General features: G+C 47.9%; 1 protein-coding gene across 4 annotated transcripts in view; it reads right to left on the minus strand.

Moving 5' to 3' along the window:
* The window catches only part of igf2bp1 (insulin-like growth factor 2 mRNA binding protein 1), a 172,093-nt gene that overhangs the window by 21,387 nt on the left and 123,274 nt on the right, over positions 1-27,432 (minus strand). For all 4 annotated transcript variants that reach the window (XM_078529420.1, XM_078529422.1, XM_078529423.1 and 1 more), the window contains 7 exons: positions 26,974-27,037; positions 23,071-23,337; positions 20,946-21,080; positions 11,688-11,810; positions 8,077-8,212; positions 2,733-2,855; positions 2,019-2,138 (listed from right to left, as the gene is read on the minus strand). In XM_078529420.1, coding sequence (XP_078385546.1) covers positions 2,019-2,138; positions 2,733-2,855; positions 8,077-8,212; positions 11,688-11,810; positions 20,946-21,080; positions 23,071-23,337; positions 26,974-27,037 — 968 coding nt within the window. The remainder of the gene's footprint in view (positions 1-2,018; positions 2,139-2,732; positions 2,856-8,076; positions 8,213-11,687; positions 11,811-20,945; positions 21,081-23,070; positions 23,338-26,973; positions 27,038-27,432) is intronic.

The following is a 27,432-nucleotide window of genomic DNA, read 5'->3' on the forward strand; positions in this document are numbered from 1 at the left end:
TTAGACAGTACCTTTCAAACCCACGACCACTACCCTCTAGAAGAACAAGGACAGCAGATACATGGGAACACCACCGCCTGGAATTTCCCCTCCAAGTCACTCACCATCCTGACTTGGAAATATATTGCCGTTCCTTCCCCATCGCTGGGTCAAAATCCTGGAAGTCCCTCCCTAACAGCGCTGTGGGTGCAGCGGTTCAAGAAGACAGGTCCCACCACCTTCTCCAGGGCAATTAGGGTAAATGCTGGCCTAGTCAGCGACAACCACACCCCATAAATAAATAAATAAACAAACAAACAGACAGCTCCAACAGCATTGCAACACAACATTCCTCCGTCTCTCTTTCTCTCCTCCTTTTTTTTTGGCACTAACTGCTCCCAGTGTAGAGATGAGTGCCAGCAACTTTCTCACTAGAGTGGTCATTCTTTACATCGGCCATTACAGTGAGCGTGGGCGGACTATTCAGATATTTGGGCATCACACATCTGTGCACAATTTCATCCAGCATCAGTTACTGGATTGTAATTGGGAACAGGAATCCCAGCTGAGTTCTTTTTCTACCCCATCTATTCCCGGAGCAGGGCAGGGGTTGGGGTGGTGGCACAGTAATTTTTGTTCCCTGACTGCATCTTGACTCAGGATAGGCATGTGACTGAAGTAGGGGCCTGTCAGGATAGGCATGTGGCTGGAAGTAGGGGCCTGTCAGGATAGGCATGTGGCTGAAGTAGGGGCCTAGTCAGGATAGGCATGTGGCTGAAGTAGGGGCCTAGTCAGGATAGGCATGTGGCTGAAGCAGGGGCCTATCAGGATAGGCTTGTGGCTGAAGTAGGGGCCTAGTCAGAATAGGCATGTGGCTGAAGTAGGGGCCTGTCAGGATAGGCTTGTGGCTGAAGTAGGGGCCTAGTCAGGATAGGCATGTGGCTGAAGTAGGGGCCTAGTCAGGATAGGCATGTGGCTGAAGTAGGGGCCTAGTCAGGATAGGCATGTGGCTGAAGCAGGGGCCTATCAGGATAGGCATGTGACTGAAGTAGGGGCCTGTAGGATCGGCATGTGGCTGAAGTAGGGGCCTGTTAGGATAGGCATGTGACTGAAGTAGGGGCCTGTTAGGATAGGCATGTGACTGAAGTAGGGGCCTGTTAGGATAGGCATGTGACTGAAGTAGGGGCCTGTCAGGATAGGCATGTGGCTGAAGTAGGGGCCTAGTCAGGATCGGCATGTGGCTGAAGTAGGGGCCTGTTAGGTTTTCACTGGTGAGCTGCATTTACTCAACACACCATCCATCAGGAGGAGGCCAGTCTATGACATCTTCACCGGAAGCAACGGACAGGATGTGCCTCTGGGCCTTGAATTGGGATCAAGTGGGGTTCCTGAGCCCACACTTGCCAGCAGCGCCTCAGCAATTTTGGCGGAGGCGGCCTCCTAGTCATACTCACAGTCAGTCAGAGGGCCAGCAGCTCTGAAAACTCAGCAGGCCCATCAGGTAAAGTGAGCACTGCTGTGGCAAAGCAGTGATCAAAATGGAGGCTCCCTCGGACAGGTTAGTTAAAAGTTTAAAATCAGAGGAGCCAAGCAGTCTGCGTAATGCTTGGAAAGGGCAGCTGGGGTAAGGGAAGAATGACGCTGCCAAGATTGTTGTAAAAAATCTAACGGATTCACTAATGTTGTTGAGGGACGGGAACCTGGATACAGTTACCAACTCTGGTCGGATGTATTCCTGGAGGTTTCAACATCTGATCTCCAGGCACCTGGCCCAGTCAAACATTTCTCCTTTCTTTAGTATTTTTGTAAGTAATAAATGGGAAGTGGTCAAATAAATTGAAATGAATGCTTCCAGTGCTTGTTGCTCAGGCCTGGAGATTAATGTCTGGAGACTCCAGGGCAACCCTGGAGGGTTGGGGGACCATAAATCCGACCCGCGCGTAACTCTCGTCCCACAAATATAAACCAAGCCTTCGAGATGAGAAGGCTCACCGCCATCTCAGAGAGCAAATTGCAGAGAGAAAAACAAATATTCTCACCTTGATCGAAGCCTCTGCGCATCGAGAGAGCTGTTTGATATGCTGCCCTTTCTTCCCGATAATGGCCCCCACTGCCTGAGCTGGAATGAAGACGTGGACTGTCTCAGGGTCTGAGGTTTGCTGCAGAAATCAAACTCATCATCATCATCTGCAGCCAATGCTCGGCGCCATCATTCATGTCCTTAAACAGATTCCCCACATGCTGAATCTTAAGAAGAAAATCCCAGCCAGGTTGAGAAAGTTGCCCCTGATTTACGGATCCCAAAATCTAACAGAGGGAGTGACAGGGGCCGGGGGGTGGGGGGTTCATTCTGACTTTGGGTGATATTGACACAGTCGCACATTACAGATTTCTCCCGATGTTAATTTCCATTGATTTAAAGAAATTAACACTGGGGAGATTGCTCTTTTTACAATGTTGCCTGTGTTGAAACAGTCCCATCTTAAAAATGACTCCAACTTCAAATAGAACGATTGAGCACCGAAGGAGGCCATTCAGCCCACAGTGTCTGCGCTGGCTCTTTAAAAGTTCCACTCCACCCACTCTTTCCCCTGCAGTCCCGCAAGTATTTCCTTTTTAATTGGAGATCCAATTCCCTTTTGAAAGTTCCTTCCTGTGGGTTTGTAATCCACCTGATTTCATTTGATCGATGGTCTCACTCCAAACCTTGCCCCAAAGTGGGCAGATGTGAAAAATCTCATTGACTGACTCACCATGTAGGGACCGTATGGTGTTGCTGGTGCCACCCCTACAGGATGAGGGGGGACGGTGGACGAGGAAGGTGGGAACAAGCCCAAAGCATTCAGGTTCAAGCCAGGAATCAAGTTTGCCTGGAGCTGGAAAAAGTTTAAATGAATTAGCACACTGGAGTGTTACACCTGGGCAGGTACACGTATAGAGATACTGGAGTCTTACACCTGGGCAGGTACATTTATAGAGATACTGGAGTGTTACACCTGGGCAGGTACATTTATTGAGATACAGGAGTGTTACACCTGGACAGGTACATTTATAGAGATGCTGGAGTGTTACACCTGGGCAGGTACATTTATAGAGATACAGGAGTCTTACACCTGGGCAGGTACATTTATAGCGATACTGGAGTCTTACACCTGGGCAGGTACATTTATAGAGATACTGGAGTGTTACACCTGGGCAGGTACATTTATGGAGATACTGGAGTGTTACACCTGGGCAGGTACATTTATAGAGATACTGGAGTCTTACACCTGGGCAGGTACATTTATAGAGATACTGGAGTGTTACACCTGGGCAGGTACATTTATAGAGATACTGGAGTGTTACACCTGGGCAGGTACATTTATAGAGATACTGGAGTGTTACACCTGGGCAGGTACATTTATAGAGATACTGGAGTGTTACACCTGGGCAGGTACATTTATAGAGATACTGGAGTGTTACACCTGGCCAGGTACATTTATAGAGATACTGGAGTCTTACACCTGGGCAGGTACATTTATAGAGATACTGGAGTCTTACACCTGGGCAGGTACATTTATAGAGATAAAAACAAAAATACATGGAAAAACTCAGCAGGTCTAGCAGCATCTGCGGAGAGGAACACAGTTAACGTTTCGAGTCCGAATGACTCTTCAACAGAACTAAGTAAAAATAGGTGAAATATCAGCTGGTTTAAGGGGGGGGTGGGACAAGTAGAACTGGATAGAGGGCCAGTGATAGGTGGAGATAACCAAAAGATGTCACAGACAAAAGGACATAGAGGTGTTGAAGGTGGTGATATTATCTAAGGAATGTGCTAATTAAGGGTAGAAAGCAGGACAAGCAAGGTACAAATAGCCCTAGTGGGGGTGGGGTGGGGTGAAGGAATCAAAAAAGGCTAAAAGGTAGAGATAAAACAATGGATGGAAATACATTTAAAAATAATGGAAATAGGTGGGAAAAAAAAACTATATAAATTATTGGGGGAAAAAAGGGGGGGATCAGAAAACCTTCGGTCTGTCCGCAAGCATGACCCAGACCTCCCTGTCACTTGCCATTTCAACACTCCATCCTGCTCTCTTGCCCACATGTCCATCCTTGGTTTGCTGCATTGTTCCAGTGAAGCTCAACGCAAACTGGAGGAACAGCACCTCATCTTCCGACTAGGCACTTTACAGCCTTCCGTACTGAACATTGAGTTCAACAATTTTAGATCATGAACTCTCTCCTCCATCCCCACCCCCTTTCCGATCCCCCCCTTTTTTTCCCCAATAATTTATTTGGATTTTTCTTTTCCCACCTATTTCCATTATTTTTAAGTGTATTTCCATCCATTGTTTTATCTCTACCTTTTAGCCTTTTTCGATTCCTTCACCCCACCCCACCCCCACTAGGGCTATCTGTACCTTGCTTGTCCTGCTTTCTACCCTTAATTAGCACATTCCTTAGATAATATCACCAGCTTCAACACCTCTATGTCCTTTTGTCTGTGACATCTTTTGGTTATCTCCACCTATCACTGGCCCTCTATCCAGCTCTACTTGTCCCACCCCCCCGGCCCCCGCCTTAAACCAGCTTATATTTCACCTCTCTTCTATTTTTACTTAGTTCTGTTGAAGGGTCATTCGGACTTGAAACGTTAACTGTGTTCCTCTCCGCAGATGCTGCTAGACCTGCTGAGTTTTTCCAGGTATTTTTGTTTTTGTTTTGGATTTCCAGCATCGACAGTTTTTTGCTTTTACATTTAAAGAGATACTGGAGTGTTACACCTTGGCAGGTACATTTATAGAGATACAGGAGTGTTACACCTGGGCAGGTACATTTATAGAGATACAGGAGTGTTACACCTGGGCAGGTACAGTTATAGAGATACAGGAGTGTTACACCTGGGCAGGCACATTTATAGAGATACTGGAGTCTTACACCTGGGCAGGTACATTTATAGAGATACTGGAGTCTTACACCTTGGCAGGTACATTTATAGAGATACTGGAGTGTTACACCTGGCCAGGTACATTTATAGAGATACCGGAGTGTTACACCTGGGCAGGTACATTTATAGAGATACTGGAGTCTTACACCTGGGCAGGTACATTTATAGAGATACTGGAGTGTTACACCTGGGCAGGTACATTTATAGAGATACTGGAGTGTTACACCTGGGCAGGTACATTTATAGAGATACAGGAGTGTTACACCTGGGCAGGTACATTTATAGAGATACAGGAGTGTTACACCTGGGCAGGTACATTTATAGAGATACTGGAGTGTTAAGCCCGGGAAGGTACATTTATAGAGACACAGGAGTATTACACCTGGGCAGGTACATTTATAGAATGACTGGAGTCTTACACCTGGGCAGGTACATTATAAATCAATGTACCGACCCAGGTGTAACACTCCAGTATCTCTATAAATGTACCTGATACAGGAGTGCTACACCTGGGCAGGTACATTTATAGAAATACAGAAGTGATACACCTGGGCAGGTACATTTATTGAGATACAGGAGTGTTACACCTGGGAAGGTATATTTATGTATTGAGATGCTGGAGTGTTACACCTGGGCAGGTACATTTATTGAGATACAGGAGTGTTACACCTGGGCAGGTACATTTATAGAGATACAGGAGTGTTACACCTGGGCAGGTACATTTATGGAGATACAGGAGTGTTACACCTGGGCAGGTACATTTATGGAGATACTGGAGTCTTACACCTGGGCAGGTACATTTATAGAGATACTGGAGTGTTACACCTGGGCAGGTACATTTATAGAGATACAGGAGTGTTACATCTGGGCAGGTACATTTATAGAGATACAGGAGTGTTACACCTGGGCAGGTACATTGATAGAGATACTGGAGTGTTACACCTGGGCAGGTACATTTATAGAGAGACTGGAGTGTTACACCTGGGCAGGTACATTTATAGAGGGACTGGAGTCTTACACCTGGGCAGGTACATTATAAATCAATGTACCTACCCAGGTGTAACACTCCAGTATCTCTATAAATGTACCTGATACAGTGGTGCTACACCTGGGCAGGTACATTTATAGAAATACAGAAGTGATACACCTGGGCAGGTACATTTATAGAGATACTGGAGTGTTACACCTGGCCAGGTACATTTATAGAGATACAGGAGTGTTACACCTGGGAAGGTATATTAATGTATTGAGATGCAGGAGTGTTACACCTGGGCAGGTACATTTATTGAGATACAGGAGTGTTACACCTGGGCAGGTACATTTATAGAGATACTGGAGTGTTACACCTGGGCAGGTACATTTATAGAGATACTGGAGCGTTACACCTGGGCAGGCTCATTTATAGAGATACTGGAGTGTTACACCTGGGCAGGTACATTTATGGAGATACAGGAGTGTTACACCTGGGCAGGTACATTTATGGAGATATTGGAGTCTTACACCTGGGCAGGTACATTTATAGAGATACTGGAGTGTTACACCTGGGCAGGTATATTTATAGAGATACTGGAGTGTTACACCTGGGCAGGTACATTTATAGAGATACAGGAGTGTTACACCTGGGAAGGTATATTTATGTATTGAGATGCAGGAGTGTTACACCTGGGCAGGTACATTTATTGAGATACAGGAGTGTTACACCTGGGCAGGTACATTTATAGAGATACAGGAGTGTTACACCTGGGCGGGTACATTTATAGAGATACTGGAGCGTTACACCTGGGCAGGCTCATTTATAGAGATACTGGAGTGTTACACCTGGGAAGGTACATTTACGGAGATACAGGAGTGTTACACCTGGGCAGGTACATTTATGGAGATACTGGAGTCTTACACCTGGGCAGGTACATTTATAGAGATACTGGAGTGTTACACCTGGCCAGGTACATTTATAGAGATACAGGAGTGTTACACCTGGGCAGGCTCATTTATAGAGATACTGGAGTGTTATACCTGGGCAGGTACATTTATAAAGATACTGGAGTGTTACACCTGGGCAGGTACATTTATAGAGATACAGGAGTGTTACACCTGGGCAGGTACATTTATAGAGATACTGGAGTGTTACACCTGGGCAGGTACATTTATAGAGATACTGGAGTGTTACACCTGGGCAGGTACATTTATTGAGATACAGGAGTGTTACACCTGGGCAGGTACATTTATAGAGATACAGGAGTGTTACACCTGGGCAGGTACATTTATAGAGATACAGGAGTGTTACACCTGGGCAGGTACATTTATAGAGATACAGGAGTGTTACACCTGGGCAGGTACATTTATAGAGATACAGGAATGTTACACCTGGGTGGATGGATTTACATGTGGAAAACTGTTCATTTTAACCAAAGCAGCACAGCAAGTATGAGAACTTCCGACATGAGAATCCCCAACTGTTCGTCCATTGCACACTGTCTCTCTGCTGTGATGAGGTAACTGAGATAACAATGAATTAAAATAGGCATCAGTCGCCAGTCTGTTGCTGCTGTTTTGCAATGCTGCTGTGGTATGTTTTGGATTCCCGATGGCTGTGGCTTGTTTGGTTATTGAGAGCTGAGGATTCACTCAGGATTTAGCAAAATCAATTGCAAAAGTTTCATTTGTTTGTGGCCACTTTTCAAACAAATGGCTTTGTTTGAATAAAAAGAGAAAGAAAAGCAGTAAAGAGGGAAAGAGAGCAAGATGCAAGAGAAAAGCAAACCAAAATGAAAAATAGAGAACAGAGGGAGAAACAGGAAAGAGAAGAGAGACAGGAAGGAATTGATAGAAAAACATACAGGAGATCGAAGAGAGAGGGAGAAAAGAGCAAGGAGAGAGGGACTGAGAGACAGAACAGAGGGGAGAGAGAGAGAGAGAAATGAACACTGACAGGACAGAGGGAGAGGGAAATAAAGACAGAGGATGAGAGAGGGCGAAATTGAGAGTTAAGAAAAAGCTGTGGAGAAAAATGCGGAGAAAGAGAATGGGCAAGAGAAAAACAGAAAGAAGAGGCAGAGAAAATACGAGATATGAGATGAAATTAGAGACCCAATAAAGTTAAAAGCAAATTCAGAGATAAGTGTCATTAAAAGAGAAAACATGACCTTTCCTTGACGCAAACTTACATTCATAGCAGCAATGTCATTCTCATAAGCTTCTCTCACTTTTTTCATGATATCTTCCTCAGCCTTGCAGCAAGCTTCAATGGAACCTTTCACTGTGATGGTTCTCTCAGGGTTATAGAGTGTCAGATCCTGTAAGCTGTCACAGCAAGGTGGAAACTCTTGTAACTCTTACATAGAATGTTTCTTTGAAAATCTTGTTGAAAGGAAAGCTTTTGTTTTGTGTATCTTTTGCTAATTCAATTTACAAGTCATGCGCTGAATGAAAACACACTGCTAAGAGCTGCCCCCATAAAATCATGGAATGTTTAGCCCAGGATGGGGCCATTCAACTTATCATATCTATTTTTTTTTATTCATTCACGGGGTGTGGGCTTCGCTGGCTGGGCCAGCATTTGTTGCCCATTCCTAGTTGCCCTTGAGAAGGTGGTGGTGAGCTGCCTTCTTGAACCGCTGCAGTCTCTGTGGTGTAGGTACACCTACAGTGCTGATAGGAAGGGAGTTCCAGAGTTTTGACCCAGCGACATTAAAGGGACAGCGATATATTTCCAAGCCAGGATGATGAGTGGCTTGAAGGGGAACTTCCAGGTGCTGGTGTTCCCATGTGTCTGCTGCCCTTGTCCTTCTAGATGGTAGCGGTTGTGGGTTTGGAAGGTGCTGTCGAAGGACCCTTTGCGGCTTTGAAAGAGCTATCTGATTAATCCCACTCCCCTGCCCTTTCCCCATAAACCCTTTCCCCTTCAAATACTTCTTCAATTCCCTTTTTAAAAGTTATTATTGAATTCTCTTCCATCACCCTTTCAGGTACTGGATCCCAGATACAACTTGCTCTGTAAAAAACCTCCTTATTTCCACCCCAACTCCCTCCAGCGGTTCTATTGCCAGTCATCATAAATCTACATCGTCTAGTTCCATCTCTAGGAGTTTCTCCCTATTTACTATTATTAACATCGTTCATGGTTTTGAACAGAGAGCTAATTCTGAAAGATGTCTGGTCGCGGTAAAACCAGTGGCAAAGGCCAGGACTCGCTCCTCCAGAGCCCGGCTCCTGTTTCCCGCTGGCCATATCCACCGGCTGCTGTGCAAGGGTCACTGTGCCGAGCGGGTCTACCTGGCTGGCATCACGGCCCGGCACAATGAGAATCATCCCCTGCCACCTGCAGCTCACCATCTGCACCGACAAAGAGCTCAACAAGCTACTGGGGGGTGGTGGGGGGCGGGGGGGGGGTCCACCATAGCCCAGGGTGGGGTCCTGCCCAACATCCAGGTTGTGCTGCTGCCCAAGAAAACCGGCAACCCCAGGAAGGTTTGTGCCTGAAGGGGGCGAGATCAGAAAAAGATCCATCTAATTCCCCCATAACCTCCCTGTTCCAAAGAGAACGATCCCAGCTTCTCCAGTCTCTCCACATGATTAAGTCCCTCATCACTGGTTGATTAATGTGCCTCCCAGTGCCATACAAGAAGTATTTTTCTAACCACCTCAAAATTCATGGGAGATCCCAAAGTGCTTCACCTCAGAGTGAATTGGTATTTTCTTGCTTACAGGACATAATACTTTGGGTTTCTTCTGAATGATTGCTGCTGCATTAATGGCAGGAGCCTGTTGGTGGCACTGCTGCCAACTGTGGGCACAAGGTTAACAGGAACCTTGCAGAATAAGCACGGCGGTGCCCCCTGCAGGAGGGCAGGGCTGCTGCAGCTCAGTGTGTAAGTACGTTGCCAACTGTGGTTCAACCTCGTACAAAAGATCTCAGAACCTGTTGGCCGGCCTCCGTCACAGTAACAGCAATTGGCCTCATTATCCCTGAGCCAGGGAGTGTGTTAAAATCAGCCAGTAAGCTTCTGCTGGCCATTGCTATTGACTGGCACTGGCTGCACATGGCACCTGTAATGGGAACAGGAAGGGCAGAATTCAGTGGCTAATATTCAACGTCCACTCCGCTAGGCTGGCACAAAATGGCACAGCGAGCGATCGTAGCAATTGGGCCTCAGAAATTATTGGGGCAAACTCTTGGCCTGTGCAGCCTAATCAGGGGAGGTGGTAGCTTAGTGGCATAGTATTCCAGAGATCAAGGGTAATGTTCTAGGGACCAGGGTTCAAATCCCACCATAGTAGATGGTGGAATTAAAAATCTGATGATGACCATAAAACCATTGCCAATTGTCCAAGGAAAACCCATCTGGTTCACTAATCTCCTTTGGGAAGGAAATCTGCTGTCTCCAGACCCACATTGGTGCGGTTGACTCTTAACGCCCACACCCCATGACTTAATCCCTTGTCAGCAACAGCCTTAAGGAGGTCCCGGGAGGGGTGGGGAATGAGGGCAGCAGCCTGTGTTATTGCAATGCAGCTGGGAGTTAATCTAACCATTTTGTTGGTGGTGGCTGGTTAGGTTGCAGCCAACTCCTGAGCACAGCCCGGCAGCATTTCAGGGGAAGCTGGATAAACACATGAGGGAGAAAGGGTTAGAAGGTTATGCTGATAGGGTGAGATGAAGACGGGTGGGAGGAGGCTTGTGTGGAGCATAAACTCCAGCATGGGCCAGGTGGGTTGAAAGTCTTGCGTCTGCCCTGTAAATTCTATGTAATTAGGTTTCCATTGTCATATTCAAGGAGTCTAATGTCTGTTTTTGGAGGCTGCTCTGGACCACTGAATATTGTCTGATTTCAGCGTGACAGTGAATTAATTTAGGCACCCTTGGGGCGCAGGAAGTAGGCCCAAACCACTGGGCATTTTTAACCCTGCAGAAAAGGCCAATTTCTGCCCCATGCTTACTCAGTAGCATAAAAATAACTTGAATTTCTATAGTGTCTTTCTTGACCCCCAGAATGTCCCAAAGTGCTTCAAATCTTCCCATCTGGTACACTAATGTCCTTTAGGGAAGGAAATCTGTCGTCCTTACCTGGTCTGGCCTACATGTGACTCCAGACCCACAGCAATGTGGTTGGGTTGACTCTTAAATGCCCTCTGAACAAAGGCAATTAGGGGTGGGCAATAAATGCTGGCCTAGCTAGCGATGCCCACATCCCATGAATGAATTTTTAAAAAGCCAATGAAATGCTCTAGAAGTGTAGTCACTGTCGCGATACAGGAAACTTGGCACCAGTCTCCACATAGCAAGCTCCCACATACAACAATGTAATAATAACGGGATAATCTGTTTTCAGTGATGTTGGGTGAGGGATAAATATTGCCCAGGACACCAGGGAGAACTCCCTTGCTCTTCATCATAATAGTGCTGCGGGATTTTTTACTTTCCCCTGAGAAAGATGGGGCCAAGGTTTAAGAATTCATCTGAAAGATAACACCTCGGACAGTGCAGCACTCCACTGAATTTATACTCAAATCTCTGGAGCAGGACTGGAATCCTTCACCTTCTGTTTTAGAGATGAGAATGGTACCCACTGAGGCCAAGGCTGATGCCTAACTATGGACCAGTCATCTAGGATGAGAAAACGTTCACGGGAAGGGAGGGGAAAACAGGATAATTTGAAGAGGAAAGGAGGCAGTTCTTCATTTCCCATTCATGGATGGCAACAGCCAAACCTTCTGCTGGTGGGGCGGGTCTCTGTCCCCACACCTGTGGGAGGTTTTTAGAGGAGTCTGGACTTACGGAGAGATGGTGATTTTTGTTTCTGTATCCTGTTCCACCTTCTTCAGATTCCGGCCTTCCTTCCCAATCAGCCTGCCAACAAAGTTATTATGCGCCAAAATCTTCAATGGAACCTCTTCAGCTCTGTGGAGAGGAGATTGCAGTTAAACTAAAGCAGGAAAATTCAGGTAGGAAATACAGGTAACAAGAGATTGTTACAGTGAGGGGTGTGGGGTATATCAGAGTGTTACAGTGTGGGGTGTGGGGTATATCAGAGTGTTACAGTGAGGGGTGTGGGGTATATCAGAGTGTTACAGTGTGGGGTGTGGGGTATATCAGAGTGTTACAGTGCGGGGTGTGGGGTATATCAGAGTGTTACAGTGAGGGGTGTGGGGTATATCAGAGTGTTACAGTGTGGGGTGTGGGGTATATCAGAGTGTTACAGTGAGGGGTGTGGGGTATATCAGAGTGTTACAGTGTGGGGTGTGGGGTATATCAGAGTGTTACAGTGAGGGGTGTGGGGTATATCAGAGTGTTACAGTGCGGGGTGTGGGGTATATCAGAGTGTTACAGTGCGGGGTGTGGGGTATATCAGAGTGTTACAGTGAGGGGTGTGGGGTATATCAGAGTGTTACAGTGAGGGGTGTGGGATATATCAGAGTGTTACAGTGAGGGGTGTGGGATATATCAGAGTGTTACAGTGAGGGGTGTGGGGTATATCAGAGTGTTACAGTGAGGGGTGTGGGGTATATCAGAGTGTTACAGTGAGGGGTGTGGGATATATCAGAGTGTTACAGTGAGGGCTGTGGGATATAACAGAGTGTTACAGTGAGGGGTGTGGGGTATATCAGAGTGTTACAGTGAGGGGTGTGGGATATATCAGAGTGTTACAGTGAGGGGTGTGGGATATATCAGAGTGTTACAGTGAGGGGCGTGGGGCATATCAGAGTGTTACAGTGAGGGGTGTGGGGTATATCAGAGTGTTACAGTGAGGGGCGTGGGGTATATCAGAGTGTTACAGTGAGGGGTGTGGGGTATATCAGAGTGTTACAGTGAGGGGTGTGGGGTATATCAGAGTGTTACAGTGAGGGGTGTGGGGTATATCAGAGTGTTACAGTGAGGGGCGTGGGGTATATCAGAGTGTTACAGTGAGGGGTGTGGGGTATATCAGAGTGTTACAGTGAGGGGTGTGGGATATATCAGAGTGTTACAGTGAGGGGCGTGGGGCATATCAGAGTGTTACAGTGAGGGGTGTGGGGTATATCAGAGTGTTACAGTGAGGGGCGTGGGGTATATCAGAGTGTTACAGTGAGGGGTGTGGGGTATATCAGAGTGTTACAGTGAGGGGTGTGGGGTATATCAGAGTGTTACAGTGAGGGGTGTGGGGTATATCAGAGTGTTACAGTGAGGGGCGTGGGGTATATCAGAGTGTTACAGTGAGGGGTGTGGGGTATATCAGAGTGTTACAGTGAGGGGTGTGGGATATATCAGAGTGTTACAGTGAGGGGTGTGGGATATATCAGAGTGTTACAGTGAGGGGTGTGGGGTATATCAGAGTGTTACAGTGAGGGGTGTGGGGTATATCAGAGTGTTACAGTGAGGGGTGTGGGGTATATCAGAGTGTTACAGTGAGGGGTGTGGGGTATATCAGAGAGTGTTACAGTGAGGGGTGTGGGGTATATCAGAGTGTTACAGTGAGGGGTGTGGGGTATATCAAAGGGCAGAATTTTCTGGATAGCAGGAGGGTGTGGAGCGGGAACGGGTACAGACCTGATTGCCGCTTGCGATCAGGTCTGCGCTGCCATTTTACATGGGGGGGCCAATTAAGGCCCGCCCAGCGTACTTCACGACTCCCGTGCATTGCAGGAATGGGCGGGCGGCAGTGGGCACGCTCAGCCCACTGGGTCCAATGGCAGCCCAGCAGCCTGTATAAAGGAAGGCCTGTCAGCCTTGGAAAGGCTGCTCGCAATGGCTGGGCAAAGGGCTCTGCAGAGGAGCAATGGAGGTTATTCAAGTCCGGAGGGTAGGCCATCGGGGCAGGCCAGGCCGGAGGGTAGGCCATCGGGGCAGGCCAGGCCGGAGGTTAGGCCATCGGGGCAGGCCAGGCCGGAGGGTAGGCCATCGGGGCAGGCCAGGCCGGAGGGTAGGCCATCGGGGCAGGCCAGGCCGGAGGGTAGGCCACCGGAGCAGGCCAGGCCGGAGGGTAGGCCATCGGGGCAGGCCAGGCCGGAGGGTAGGCCATCGGGGCAGGCCAGGCCGGAGGGTAGGCCATCGGGGCAGGCCAGGCCGGAGGGTAGGCCACTGGAGCAGGCCAGGCCGGAGGGTAGGCCACTGGAGCAGGCCAGGCCGGAGGGTAGGCCATCGGGGCAGGCCAGGCCGGAGGGTAGGCCACTGGAGCAGGCCAGGCCGGAGGGTAGGCCATCGGGGCAGGCCAGGCCGGAGGGTAGGCCATCGGGGCAGGCCAGGCCGGAGGGTAGGCCATCGGGGCAGGCCAGGCCGGAGGCTAGGCCATCGGGGCAGGCCAGGCCGGAGGGTAGGCCATCGGGGCAGGCCAGGCCGGAGGGTAGGCCATCGGGGCAGGCCAGGCCGGAGGGTAGGCCATCGGGGCAGGCCAGGCCGGAGGGAAGGGCGGGAGGGCCAGGTGTGCCCCTAGTTTTTCTGATGATTGCCTTGCTGTCCTCCTCGAGGAGGTAGCAGCATGGGGGGAGGTGCTGGTTCCCCAGAACGGGAGGAGGAGACCCCCCCCACATGACGAAACGTGTCTGGGAGGAGGTGGCGGTGGTGGTGAGCTCCCACGATGTGGTGCAGCACATCTGGATCCAGTGTTGCAAGCGTTTCAACGACTTGTAGCGCTCTGGAAAGGTGAGGACAATGTTGGCCTTGGTCACTTAACCCAGCAGGTTGGCCTTCCTCCCTGATGCCCCCCTACCAAGTCTGAGTGTAGTGAGTGCATTGAATCGTTGATGGAATGTGTCTTTCGCTGGGTGGGCCAGCAGATATTGCCCATTCTGAGGTCACCCTGAGAGGGTGGTGATGAAATGGGTTCTGCACCCGCAGCATATGGTACAGTGACACCCACATTACTGTTTTGGGGGCAACCTGGAGGAGCTGCACCTAGGCGCTGTGCTGGAACTGCAGGACATGTCAAAGTCAGGGTGAGGACATGCTGGGAAGGGAGCTTCAAGGTGGCGTGGCAACGAACCATCTACTGCCCTCTGCGCTCCACATGCTTGCGGCTTCTTGCTATGGAAGGATATACCGTGTGGTGCCAAATGTGATGTAGGCAGCATGTGTCCAAGGCGGGGATGGGGGGATGGGGAACAGGCCTAGCATCATTGTGTGAGTGTTCAGCAGTTGTGGGGTGAGGAGGCACTGGAGCCCTGATATGTCCCACTCTGGTTAGGGTGAGCCATGCGTGAAGAGAGTCCATGTGCAATTTGCACAAATCAATGCTCTTCTCTCCTTTTCGGGAGAAGAATCTCATAACGCTGCAGAGTGGGTGAGGACTGGTGGAGGCCAGGCACAGTTAGACATTCTCAGCCGGTTTGAGCAGGAGGCCCTGGATTGGAGAGGCGCCAGGCAACCAGGTCCACCGGTGTCGGTGAGGCTGAGGTGCCACGGGCGGGTATGTTTGCCCAGCAGTGAGGTCACCATTGTTCTCCCAATAGCCATGGCAGTGTTGAATGCTCAGTGATTTAATTTTACAACGTGGCTTGACCATTGCTTATGGAAGGATGAACGCATAATGATCCAGGGGACAGGGATGCACTTTGACATTGTCTCCACGTTAACTAATCAAATGTCCTTGTCCTTCCTTTCAGCATCATTGGAGCAGGGCCGGGAGGAGGAAGCAGAGGGGCTGCCTCTAACACCTGAGGGCTCAGAAGAATTAGAAGCACCAGCGTCACACCATCTCTGCCAGGCAGGCACCAGCACAGATACTAGCACCTCAGTGGGAATTGGAACATCGGCTAGTGCCCTGGGCACAGCGGTGAGGGCACTTCACGGTCGCTGGAGGAGATGGCAGAGACAGAGTGCCCATGGCGCCAGCAGTCGGAGGAGTGTAGGGGACCAGGCACATGCTCAGTCGGTGCCTGATGATGTGCCTCTGGAGTCGTCCACGACGCAGCAGGGGCATGAAATGCGGCCGGGTGTGCGGGAGCATCTGGGGGGGATACATGAGGCCGTGCTTGGCTTGGTCTCCGTGGTGGAGGAGTCTACACGGATGATTGCCGAAGTAATGAGCCACATGTCCGAGCGCCATGCGTCCTCCATGGATAGAGTGGCGAATCTCATGGAGAGGCTCCTCCAGGAGACCCATCAGGGCTTCCTGGGGATGCGCTCGGACCAGCAAACCCTCACATCGGCATTGACCTCAGCTGGTCAGTGCCAGTGTGGGAGGTGATCTGGGCACCAAGTTTCCCAGCTCGGTGCCCATCCACCTACAGTGAGCAGGGAGGTCTGAAGCGACCTCATGTCGGTGCAGCAGCTGCCTGTGGTCTCTGCGGGCTCCTCTCTGGGCGCTCCAGATGAGGACAGCAGATCCTCTGCCCCTCTCCTAGTGACCGTAGCATCTGGTGAGGCTGCAACGACTGGGGAGATGCCAGCTGTGGAACTGGGAGCTCCCTCCCAGACGGAGCCAGCACAGGCTCCACAGGCCAGAGGACGGCCGCCAAGGTCATCGAGGCCAACAGGACAGCAGAGTGAGCAGGCTGTCTCAGATGCCAGTCCCAGCGAGGGGGCAGGACCAAGACGTAGCACCCGAAAACGTAAACATAAGGCACCTTAGGCACACCACAGGTTTATCACTGGTGCTTTTGTGTTGGCCCAAGATGAGGTCTTTATGATTTGCTTTGAATTGGAACACCCATGTCATTTTGTTTCATTAAGTTTCTTTGCCTGTGATATTAAATTCAGACATGTGACCACGGCTGAGGGTACCACTGCTCAGCTTCTGTTCTTGGATGGCGGAGAGGCATCAGGAGCCACCTTCTGAGGGGATAGGCCTTGTCACCCAGCAGCCAACCATCCAGCCGGGCTGGAGCACTGAAGAGCCCTGGCACCTGGGAGTGTCTGAGGATGTAGGCATCGTGGGAGCTGCCTGGGTACCTTGCACAGACTTGTAGAATCAGCATCCTGTGATCACACACTATCTGCACGTTCATGGAGTGGAAGCTCTTCCTGTTGACGAAGGCACCGGGCTCACCTGCTGGTGCCTTGATGGCCACGTGTGTACAGTCTATAGCACCCTGGACACGGGGGAACCCAGCAATGGCCGCAAAGCCTCTGGCTCGCTGTGTCTGGCTGGCCTGGTCCCAATGGAAGTGGATGAAGGTCAATGCACGCATGAACAGAGCGTCTGTGACCTGCTTGACACAAGTGCGGACAGCTGATTGGGAGACACTGCAAAGGTCACCCACCGAGCCCTGGAAGGAGTCAGAGGTATAGAAGTTGAGGGCAGCTGTGACCTTTAGAGCCACTGGCATGGGGTGTCCACCCACACAGCAGAGATCTCAGGCCCAATCATCTGACAGATATAGCTGACTGTCTCCCTTGAGAGTCGGAGCCTCCTTCGGCACCGCACCTCAGACATGTTGAGGTAGCGGCTTCGCCACCTGTATACTCAGGATAGTGGTGCCTTATGCGGCCCCTTCCACGTTGGTCTACCTCTTGGCCCTGCGTCCCTTGTGCCTGCGCCTGTACTCCCAAAGGTGGCTCCCCTGGAGGGTGAATGTGGACTCCTGGCCTCCTCCCCCTTCTAGCTCCCCACTTCCTCCTCAGAGGAGGTGTCTCCAGTGGAGAGTTCAGCTCCCATTCCCAGGCTAAGGGAAGGCTTCCTGAAACCTGCAGGCCCAGAAAAGATTCCTCACTGCAGAGTGCTGAGCTGAGGGTGAAGAGTCCAAACCAAGCAGCTGGTACGCGTTTTGAAGTATTGCAGATCACACAGGCAAGTTTCAAAAACTTTGAAACATCAATATCTGAGAGAGCACACTCGCAACCCCACTGAGCCCTCTTATCCCGCCCGTGGATGAGGTTAATACAAATGTGTCCTACCCGCCTGCTCATTGTGCCCGTGCGCTGACCCGAAGATTGCACGGGCACCAAAATATCGGCATCGATTGGTGAGTCAAGGGCCTTAAGTGTCCCGTTAATCAGTGGCAGGCGCGCAGTGGATATCATCGCGCACCCGCCCAATGAAATATCACGATGGCGCGCAGTGATGTCGGGATGCTCACCTGAGCCCCGCACACAAACGGGAAAATTCTGCCCAGAATGTTACAGTGAGGGGTGTAGAGTATATCAGAGCGTTACAGTGTGAGTTATTCAGAGTGTTACAGTGAGGGGTGTGGAGTATATCAGAGCGTTACAGTGTGAGTTATTCAGAGTGTTACAATGAGGGGTGTAGAGTATATCAGAGCATTACAGTGTGAGTTATTCAGAGTGTACAGTGAGGGATGTAGAGTATATCTGAGCGTTACAGTGTGAGTTATTCAGAGTGTTACAATGAGGGGTGTAGAGTATATCAGAGCGTTACAGTGTGAGTTATTCAGAGTGTTACAATGAGGGGTGTAGAGTATATCAGAGCATTACAGTGTGAGTTATTCAGAGTGTACAGTGAGGGATGTAGAGTATATCTGAGCGTTACAGTGTGAGTTATTCAGAGTGTACAGTGAGGGATGTAGAGTATATCTGAGCGTTACAGTGTGAGTTATTCAGAGTGTACAGTGAGGGGTGTAGAGTATATCAGAGCATTACAGTGTGAGTTATTCAGAGTGTACAGTGAGGGGTGTAGAGTATATCAGAGGCTTACAGTGTGAGTTATTCAGAGTGTTACGATGAGGGGTGTAGAGTATATCAGAGCGTTACAGTGTGAGTTATTCAGAATGCTACAGTGAGGGGTGTAGAGTATATCAGAGGGTTACAGTGTGAGTTATTCAGAGTGCACAGTGAGTGGTGTAGAGTATATCAGAGCGTCACAGTGTGAGTTATTCAGAATGTTACAGTGAGGGGTGTAGAGTATATCAGAGGGTTACAGTGTGAGTTATTCAGAGTGCACAGTGAGGGGTGTAGAGTATATCAGAGCGTTGCAGTGTGAGTTATTCAGAATGTTACAGTGAGGGGTGTGGAGTATATCAGAACGTTACAGTGTGAGTTATTCAGAATGTTACAGTGAGGGGTGTGGAGTATATCAGAGCATTACAGTGTGAGTTATTCGGAGTGTACAGTGAGGGGTGTAGAGTATATCAGAGCGTTACAGTGTGAGTTATTCAGAGTGCACAGTGAGGGGTGTAGAGTTTATCAGAGCGTTACAGTGTGAGTTATTCAGAGTGTTACAGTGAGGGGTGTAGAGTATATCAGAGGGTTACAGTGTGAGTTATTCAGAATGTACAGTGAGGGGTGTAGAGTATATCAGAGCGTTACAGTGTGAGTTATTCAGAGTGTTACAGTGAGGGGTGTAGAGTATATCAGAGCGTTACAGTGTGAGTTATTCAGAGTGTACAGTGAGGGGTGTAGAGTTTATCAGAGCGTTACAGTGTGAGTTATTCAGAGTGTTACAGTGAGGGGTGTGGAGTATATCAGAGCGTTACAGTGTGAGTTATTCAGAATGTACAGTGAGGGGTGTGGAGTATATCAGAGCGTTACAGTGTGAGTTATTCAGAATGTTACAGTGAGGGGTGTAGAGTATATCAGAGCGTTGCAGTGTGAGTTATTCAGAATGTTACAGTGAGGGGTGTGGAGTATATCAGAGCGTTACAGTGTGAGTTATTCAGAGTGTACAGTGAGGGGTGTAGAGTATATCAAAGCGTTACAGTGTGAGTTATTCAGAATGTTACAGTGAGGGGTGTGGAGTATATCAGAGCGTTACAGTGTGACTTATTCGGAGTGTACAGTGAAGGGTGTAGAGTATATCAGAGCGTTACAGTGTGAGTTATTCAGAGTGTACAGTGAGGGGTGTGGAGTATATCAGAGCGTTACAGTGTGACTTATTCGGAGTGTACAGTGAGGGGTGTAGAGTATATCAGAACGTTACAGTGTGAGTTATTCAGAGTGTACAGTGAGGGGTGTGGAGTATATCAGAGCGTTACATTGCGAGTTATTCAGAGTGTACAGTGAGGGGTGTGGAGTATATCAGAGCTTTACAGTGTGAGTTATTCAGAGTGTACAGTGAAGGGTGTAGAGTATATCAGAGCGTTACAGTGTGAGTTATTCAGAGTGTTACAGTGAGGGGTGTAGAGTTTATCAGAGCGTAACAGTGTGAGTTATTCAGAACGTTACAGTGAGGAGTGTAGAGTATATCAGAGCGTTACAGTGTGAGTTATTCAGAATGTTACAGTGAGGGGTGTAGAGTATATCAGAGCGTTGCAGTGTGAGTTATTCAGAATGTTACAGTGAGGGGTGTGGAGTATATCAGAGCGTTACAGTGTGAGTTATTCAGAGTGTACAGTGAGGGGTGTAGAGTATATCAAAGCGTTACAGTGTGAGTTATTCAGAATGTTACAGTGAGGGGTGTGGAGTATATCAGAGCGTTACAGTGTGACTTATTCGGAGTGTACAGTGAGGGGTGTAGAGTATATCAGAGCGTTACAGTGTGAGTTATTCAGAGTGTACAGTGAGGGGTGTGGAGTATATCAGAGCGTTACAGTGTGACTTATTCGGAGTGTACAGTGAGGGGTGTAGAGTATATCAGAACGTTACAGTGTGAGTTATTCAGAGTGTACAGTGAGGGGTGTGGAGTATATCAGAGCGTTACATTGCGAGTTATTCAGAGTGTACAGTGAGGGGTGTGGAGTATATCAGAGCTTTACAGTGTGAGTTATTCAGAGTGTACAGTGAAGGGTGTAGAGTATATCAGAGCGTTACAGTGTGAGTTATTCAGAGTGTTACAGTGAGGGGTGTAGAGTATATCAGAGCGTTACAGTGTGAGTTATTCAGAATGTTACAGTGAGGGGTGTGGAGTATATCAGAGCGTTACAGTGTGAGTTATTCAGAATGTTACAGTGAGGGGTGTGGAGTATATCAGAGCGTTACAGTGTGAGTTATTCAGAATGTTACAATGAGGGGTGTAGAGTATATCAAAGCGTTACAGTGTGAGTTATTCAGAATGTTACAGTGAGGCGTGTGAAGTATATCAGAGCGTTACAGTGTGAGTTATTCAGAGTGTACAGTGAGGGGTGTGGAGTATATCAGAGCGTTACAGTTAAGAATGAGAGGTATATCACAATGAGGGGTCCCTCGTTTTGCCCTGATGTTTGCTGTGCCTGTTGCTGAGTTACGTACGTTTTGGTTGCCTGTGCTTCCTGGTGCATAATCTCCAGGATCATCTTACAGGCGGCAGAACAGCCCTCGGCCGTTGAGTGAATGCTGATTGGCTTCTCCGCTGCACCTGCATTCTCTTTCCGATGGACGTCAATCCTGCATAAACAAAAAACAGGCGATGTATCAACACCCTTTCTCTCTTTCCCTTTCTTTCTCTCTGATGCTCGTTCTCTCTCTTTCTCCCCTCCAATGCTCTTTTCATTCTTGGTTGCTCAACACTCTCTCATTCTCTTTTCTTTCGTTTTCCCCTCTGACACTCTCTCCTCTTTTCCCTACTCTCCGTCTCTCTCCACTTTCTGTCTCACTCTTCTTCCGCTATTCTCCTACTTCTTTTTTTATTTCCCTCCAACTCCTGTCCGCTCAGTGCCTCCCGGATTCGAACTCACTTCTCCCAATCCCTGCTCCTTACTATACTTGACTCTTAGAAGTAAGATAAATAAGTTATTCCGAAATTTCTGGGCAATTGACCTTCCTGTCTTCTCAAGTTCTCTCTTGCTCTCATTCTATCGCTCCTTAGATGCTCATAGCAGTTCTGATCAAAAACAATGGTTTATAAGGTTAGACAGACCATTGTTCATGGGACATTAATATATTTCCTCCAGTCTCTGATAGGTTAGTAAGAGAAACATCGCAGCAGGAGTAAAATATTCAGCCCCTCAAGCCTATTCGGTCATTAGCTCATGGCTGATCCGTACCTCAGCTCCATTTTCCTTTGCTTTTGTTCCATATCCTTTGATAGACTTGTTGAGTAAAACTATCAACCCTGAAACCTTACTGTGAGGTTCCCATATGTTCAATTTTACAGCTAGGTCTCTGGAAATAAGCAAGCGCTATCCTCACCACAGCCCAGTCCAGCTCTCCTCAGATCATTAGTCACCACAAACCTCAAACTGTAACTTGAGAACATTGATGCAGAGCCAGAGGGACAGCAGGGAGTGTGAGACGTTACACAACCTGGAACAACCTGTACGAGGTGGTTTTCTTAAAACAATTTAATAACTAATTAAGAGTACTTAGTAATGTTGGACCAGCTGGAATTACAAAGTATCTGTGGTCACCAATTTAGCCTCGGGTACATTTCCCTAGCACCAGTGACCATCTATGTGTGATCAAAGGCACTAACAGTAGTCTAGCTGCCGACGAGTACCACCTAATCCTAAACAGGCTTAGAACTTGGGACATGGGGCACCCCCATTTCCAGGTGCTACATGGCCGACTAAGGTGCCAAAATGGCAGGCAGCAGTCACCTGTACATTTCTGGTCTGAAATATACCAAATGCCATATTGGGTAAAAACAAACAAGAGGTGAACTTTACTTACTCCTTAAGCAGACTTTACACCTTTTGCATTTATAAATAGGATGTTTGCCTTTTTGAGGCCCCCTCTACAACACTGGTTATCCTGAAGCAGCCAGCAACATTGTGGACTGCACTCAGGGAAATCGAGCCCTAGAAACACCTCCCAACCAAGAAGATAAACAAGTTATTTATACGAGAGATAAATAAGGTATTCCCCAATTTCTGGGCAAGAAGCCTTCCAACAGGAATTAGTCGGATAACGATAAAAAGCATGGCGGATGCTTCTCTCTCTATCCAAGGAATAAAGGCCAATTGTAACACTACCTTAGCTATAATCACTTAACTCAGCACAGGGACTAAACTTGGGGTTGCATTGTAAACACAGTGAGTGAACAGTTACACACTGAGCTATTAAGGGCCCTTGATGTTTGGGGATGCAGTTTCCATTTTGTTCTATAACACCATCACCCCAGGATGACCATGCCGGGCAAACATCAATCACATTACATTGCCTGGCAAGTAGATGGAATCAGGATATAGATCGGCCATCAGACCATCAAATAGCGGAGCAGGCTGAAGAGCCTGAATGGACTCCTCTTGTTCCTATGCTCTTATGTCAAGATTGGTCTTGGGCTAGGGTGTGGGATTAGTTTATGGCTGAGTGTCAACACCCCACAGGCAGTGGGTAGAGGAGTTCAGAATAAAGGATTGGATTGTGGGCATTTGCATGGCCACTTTCAGTATATCGAGACGTCTGGAGAGTGTAAAGAATGGTAGGAGAATCTTACTTGGATTGTGTTTGTTTAGTGATGTTCCGAATGGTGGCTCCTTCTTTTCCAATGATGGCTCCCACAAACTGGGTTGGAACCAGGATTCGCAGAGGGATGTCAAATTGCTGCTTTGTGGGCGCTGCTGAGCCTTGCTGAGGAGGGCCTCTCCCACTGAACCCTCTGCGGCCCGCCTCCTGGCCTTGTTGTACTGCCTGCTCATCGGGGATGTAGGTGACTGTCAAGCTGTAGTTCTCCAGCTGGTAGCCATTCAGCTTGGTTATTGCTCTAAGGGAAAAGAGATGGAGAAATAAAACAGCCCATTTTTATTTTTGTCCTGAGAATTTATAGCACAGAAACATTTGGCCCAAACCTCTGTGCTGGCATTTATGCTCCACACGAGCCTCCTACAACCTTGTCTTGCCCAATCAGCAAATCCTTCTATTCCTTTCTCCCTCACGTGTTTACCTAGTTTCCCCTTAAATGTATTGATGCTATTCTCCACAACTAGTCCATGGGTAGTGATATCCACATTCTAATCAGACTTTGGGTTTCTCCTGGATTCCCTATTAGATTTATCAGTGACGATCTTATAGCCACTGGGTTTGGTTTCCCCCCCCTCAACAAGTGGAAACATCTCCTCTGATTCTACCCCATCAAGCCCCTTCATAATTTTAAGGCCTTTATTCGGTCACCTTCTCAGCCACCTCTTCCCGAGAAAAAAGAGCCCCATCCTGTTCAGTCTTTCGTTAGTTGTCCCTCGATTCGAGGATGACGTCTGCTTAGAGTCGTGAGTTTTTGCCGTGGGTCTTCATGAGGCTGAACAGGCCAATTCTTGACCCACAGATCTTTGGACATGTGGGATAGGACATCCCACAAGGTACTGGGGATCCGGAGTACAGGATTTGCTTCCTTTTCTGTCCTTCTCTGCCACTGCTTTGGCTCATCATTAAGACTCAAAGTGTGATTCAACCTGACGGACAGATTGTTGCCATTTTTAATGATTGGTAGCAAGATCCTCCCAGTCATTAACGTCAATGCTGCTGTGCTTCAAGGAGAGCTTCAGAGTGTCTTTATCATGTTTTCTTTGTCCTCCCTGGAAAGTCGGCCATTTGAGAGTTGAGAAAACAGGAGCTGGCAGGGGAATGGTTTTCGGTCATCCAGGCACAGTGTCCGGTCCATCAAAAAGTTGATTTTGCAGGAGTTTTGCCTGAATGCTTGTGGAGCTAGCTTCAAGAAGGACAGTAGCGTTTGTTTAAAGGTCATCCCATTGGATTTGGAGGATGTAGTGGAGGCATTACTGTTACAATTTCTCTTATGGCCCAATCTTCTAATCAGTGTCGGAACCACTGAGTCCAACGCTAATCAGTCAGAAAACTGCGCACTTACCTGGTTACGTTTAAAAGGGTCCGACTTCCGATGCAGCATTCAAATTCCCTCGGTTCGGGAAGCCACGCAGAGAACTGCAAAGAGGATCAGCGCAGAAAACACACCTTTTTACGGCACGAGTCGCCGTATGATAAGTTTAAATGTCCAGTTTAAATGGTAATGAAAGAGTGAATGGGCGAGAGAATGAGTGAGTGAGGTGGGTAAGTAGTTAGGCTGGGTGAGGTGGGTTAAGTGGGTAGGGTGGATGAGGTGGGTAGATGGCAAAGCAGGTAAGGTGGTTAGGTGGGTAGTCAGGTCAGGGGGTCAGGTCGGGCCAGGAAGTGGGGGAGGGGTTAGTCATGTCGGGAGGGTGTTCAGGCGTTTGGGGGGTAATCAGGTTGTCAGGGGTAGAAAAGTGGTCGTAGGTGTAGCTGGGGGGCCGGGTAAGTACTTGGGTGGGGGTGGGGGTCAGTGTGAGTGATTGGGGAATCGATTGCATAGTTACCCAGATGTTAGTCAAGGTTTTAGTCTGTGTATCAGAAGGTAATTGCCCATCAGAAGACAAAGCTTTCCAGGGAATTCCCACAAAGTTTAGCGCATCAGGACTTCCACAGTGTCCCAACGGGTATCTCAGTCATACATCTGGTCTACAACAACCTGGAGACTGAAAGATTTGGCATGTATCTCTCTGAAACTCTCTGAAGGGGAACTCACCAACATCAGCCTCCATTCACCACCAGGTGGGGCAGTCTGTGGAGGCCCGCTCCATCAACCTGCTTTGCTTATAAGCACAAATTGTTAGGTCCACGAACTTTAGAAATCCAGATTTTACTGGAGTGAGGCATCTCATTGTAAGCCCTGTTTATTAGATTGGTTTTCTCACCTTTCAGCTTGAAAAAGATTTTACGTTGCAAATTGTTGAGAGAGTGAGCAGAGAACAGTGAGAGGGCATCTAGAAGCTCAGTGAACGATGGGATCAACGGTCTAATTCCTTAAACAATGAGATTTAAAGATAGAGAAAGAAAGAGAGGGAAGGGAATAGGATGAATTAAAGTCAAATTAGATGTAGAGAGTGAGAGAAAGATCGGATTAAGAAATCAAGAAAAAAAAGCAGAAAGAATAACAAAAAAAACTCTCGAAACAATTTACTACCTGCAAGAATGAGACTCCGCTGTTCCATTATTCCCTTTCTGGGCTGGAGAGGTTGAGTGGTATTGTATGAATATTGAATTGACATTAAAAGGTTCCTTAAGCCATTAAGTACCAGCCCTAACTTTGTGTCAATTCGATGTAACAGTGTAAATGTACCAATTTCTGGAAATTCACAGGGAGATTGAGGTTGAGCTTGCATTTTTGTGAGACTATTAATGGAATGGTGCAAATAGTCCAACAACTTATGGCAATTCGCAATTGATACCATATACATTCACAGCCACAAATTATTATTTCGCTTTTTCAAACACACTAATAACAGCCAGCACATTCAACAGACTTTTACTCTCCCCACTATTTCTGGTCCAATGACTGCTGTGCCATTGTTGGCCTAAGTTGAGGTCACCTTCTGGCTAGTGGTTGCCAACCCTCCAGGTTTACCCTGGAGTCTCCAGGAATTAAAGAGTTATCTCCCTGACAGGGTTGGGAGCAACACCCAGGAGGAAAATCATAGGGGCATTTAAAAAATCATTTTTTTAAAAATCTTTTTTTTCAACACTTCTGTTTTTATTAGTTACAAAAATATTAGACATGGGGGGTGTGGAATGTGGGGAGAAAAGGGCTGTTTTACCGACAGCCCAATTGAGTAGTGATGTACCTGTTATATTTCCAATTGGTCATGGGGAGGCAGAGCAATACGAGGAAGCGTGTGGCCGCTGACCAATGGGAGGAGGGCGAGGGTGGGAGGGTCAGGGCAGGAGGTCATGTGATGACTTCTCCAGGAATATGTCCAACCAGAGTTGGCAACCCTATATCATCAAACCAAGTTACTCTTAAAGATGGAATTTCTGTGCAGACATGACACCCATCTCTTCGAAGGATCATCTAGAAGCAAAATGGCAGCTAACTACAGTGGAGATCAATTTTGTTAGTTGCTATTTGATCAGGCTGTAGCTAGGTCACCTTCCAGGTTGTTTTAGAGTAGAGAAGGTTAAGGGGAGATCTAATGGAGGCGTTCAAATTCATGAAGGTTTTTGATAGAGTAATTAAGGAGAAACTGTGTCCAGTGGCTGAACAGTTGGTAAGCAAAGGGTTTAAATTAATTTCAATTTAAATTAAATTTAAGGATAATTGGCAAAAGAATTGGTGGGGGGATATGAGGAGCAATTTTTTAAAGCAGTGTGTTGTTATGGTCGGGAATTTACTGCCTAAAAGGGCAGTGGAGGCAGATTCAATAGTAACTTTCCAAAGGGAATTGATAAGTACTTGAAATGGAAAAAATTGCAGGGTTATGAGGAGAGAGCAGAGGAGTAGGACGAACTGGATAGCTCTATCATAAAAGCCACCACAAACACAATGGGCCAAATGGTCTCCTTCTGTGCCGAATCATTGCACGGTACTCACTGTCTGGCTTGGTCCTTGGTTCCATATGTGACATTCACCACTGCCGACTCAGTTTCTGTATTAACTAGATGCAGAGAAATGCAAATATAAGTCACAACTCATCCAGGCCCAGATAAACTTGTTGAGACACACAAGACTTCCCCTGTCAGGACAAATCCACACAGGGGGCTTGTGGATATGAATCTCTACGTTTCGAAATTAGGAGCTGCACTCACACCAGCGCATTTACGGATTTATATTCAAAGTTTTTTTTAACACTACGTAAAATTTAGCTCCAGGAACAGGAAGACAAAAATATTCAGCTGAAAGACACAGCCCAGTATGAATCCACATTTACCCGGGGAGTGGACAAGAGTTGGGAACAGTTCATCAGATTACTCCCACACTCACTCATTCCCTCCCCCTATCAGACACTCACACTCTCCTCACTGGCTAATTCACTCCCTCACTCATGACCCT

This window comes from Cetorhinus maximus, chromosome 25 (genome assembly GCF_964194155.1).
Source record: "Cetorhinus maximus chromosome 25, sCetMax3.hap1.1, whole genome shotgun sequence".
Classification (NCBI taxonomy): Eukaryota; Metazoa; Chordata; class Chondrichthyes; order Lamniformes; family Cetorhinidae; genus Cetorhinus; species Cetorhinus maximus.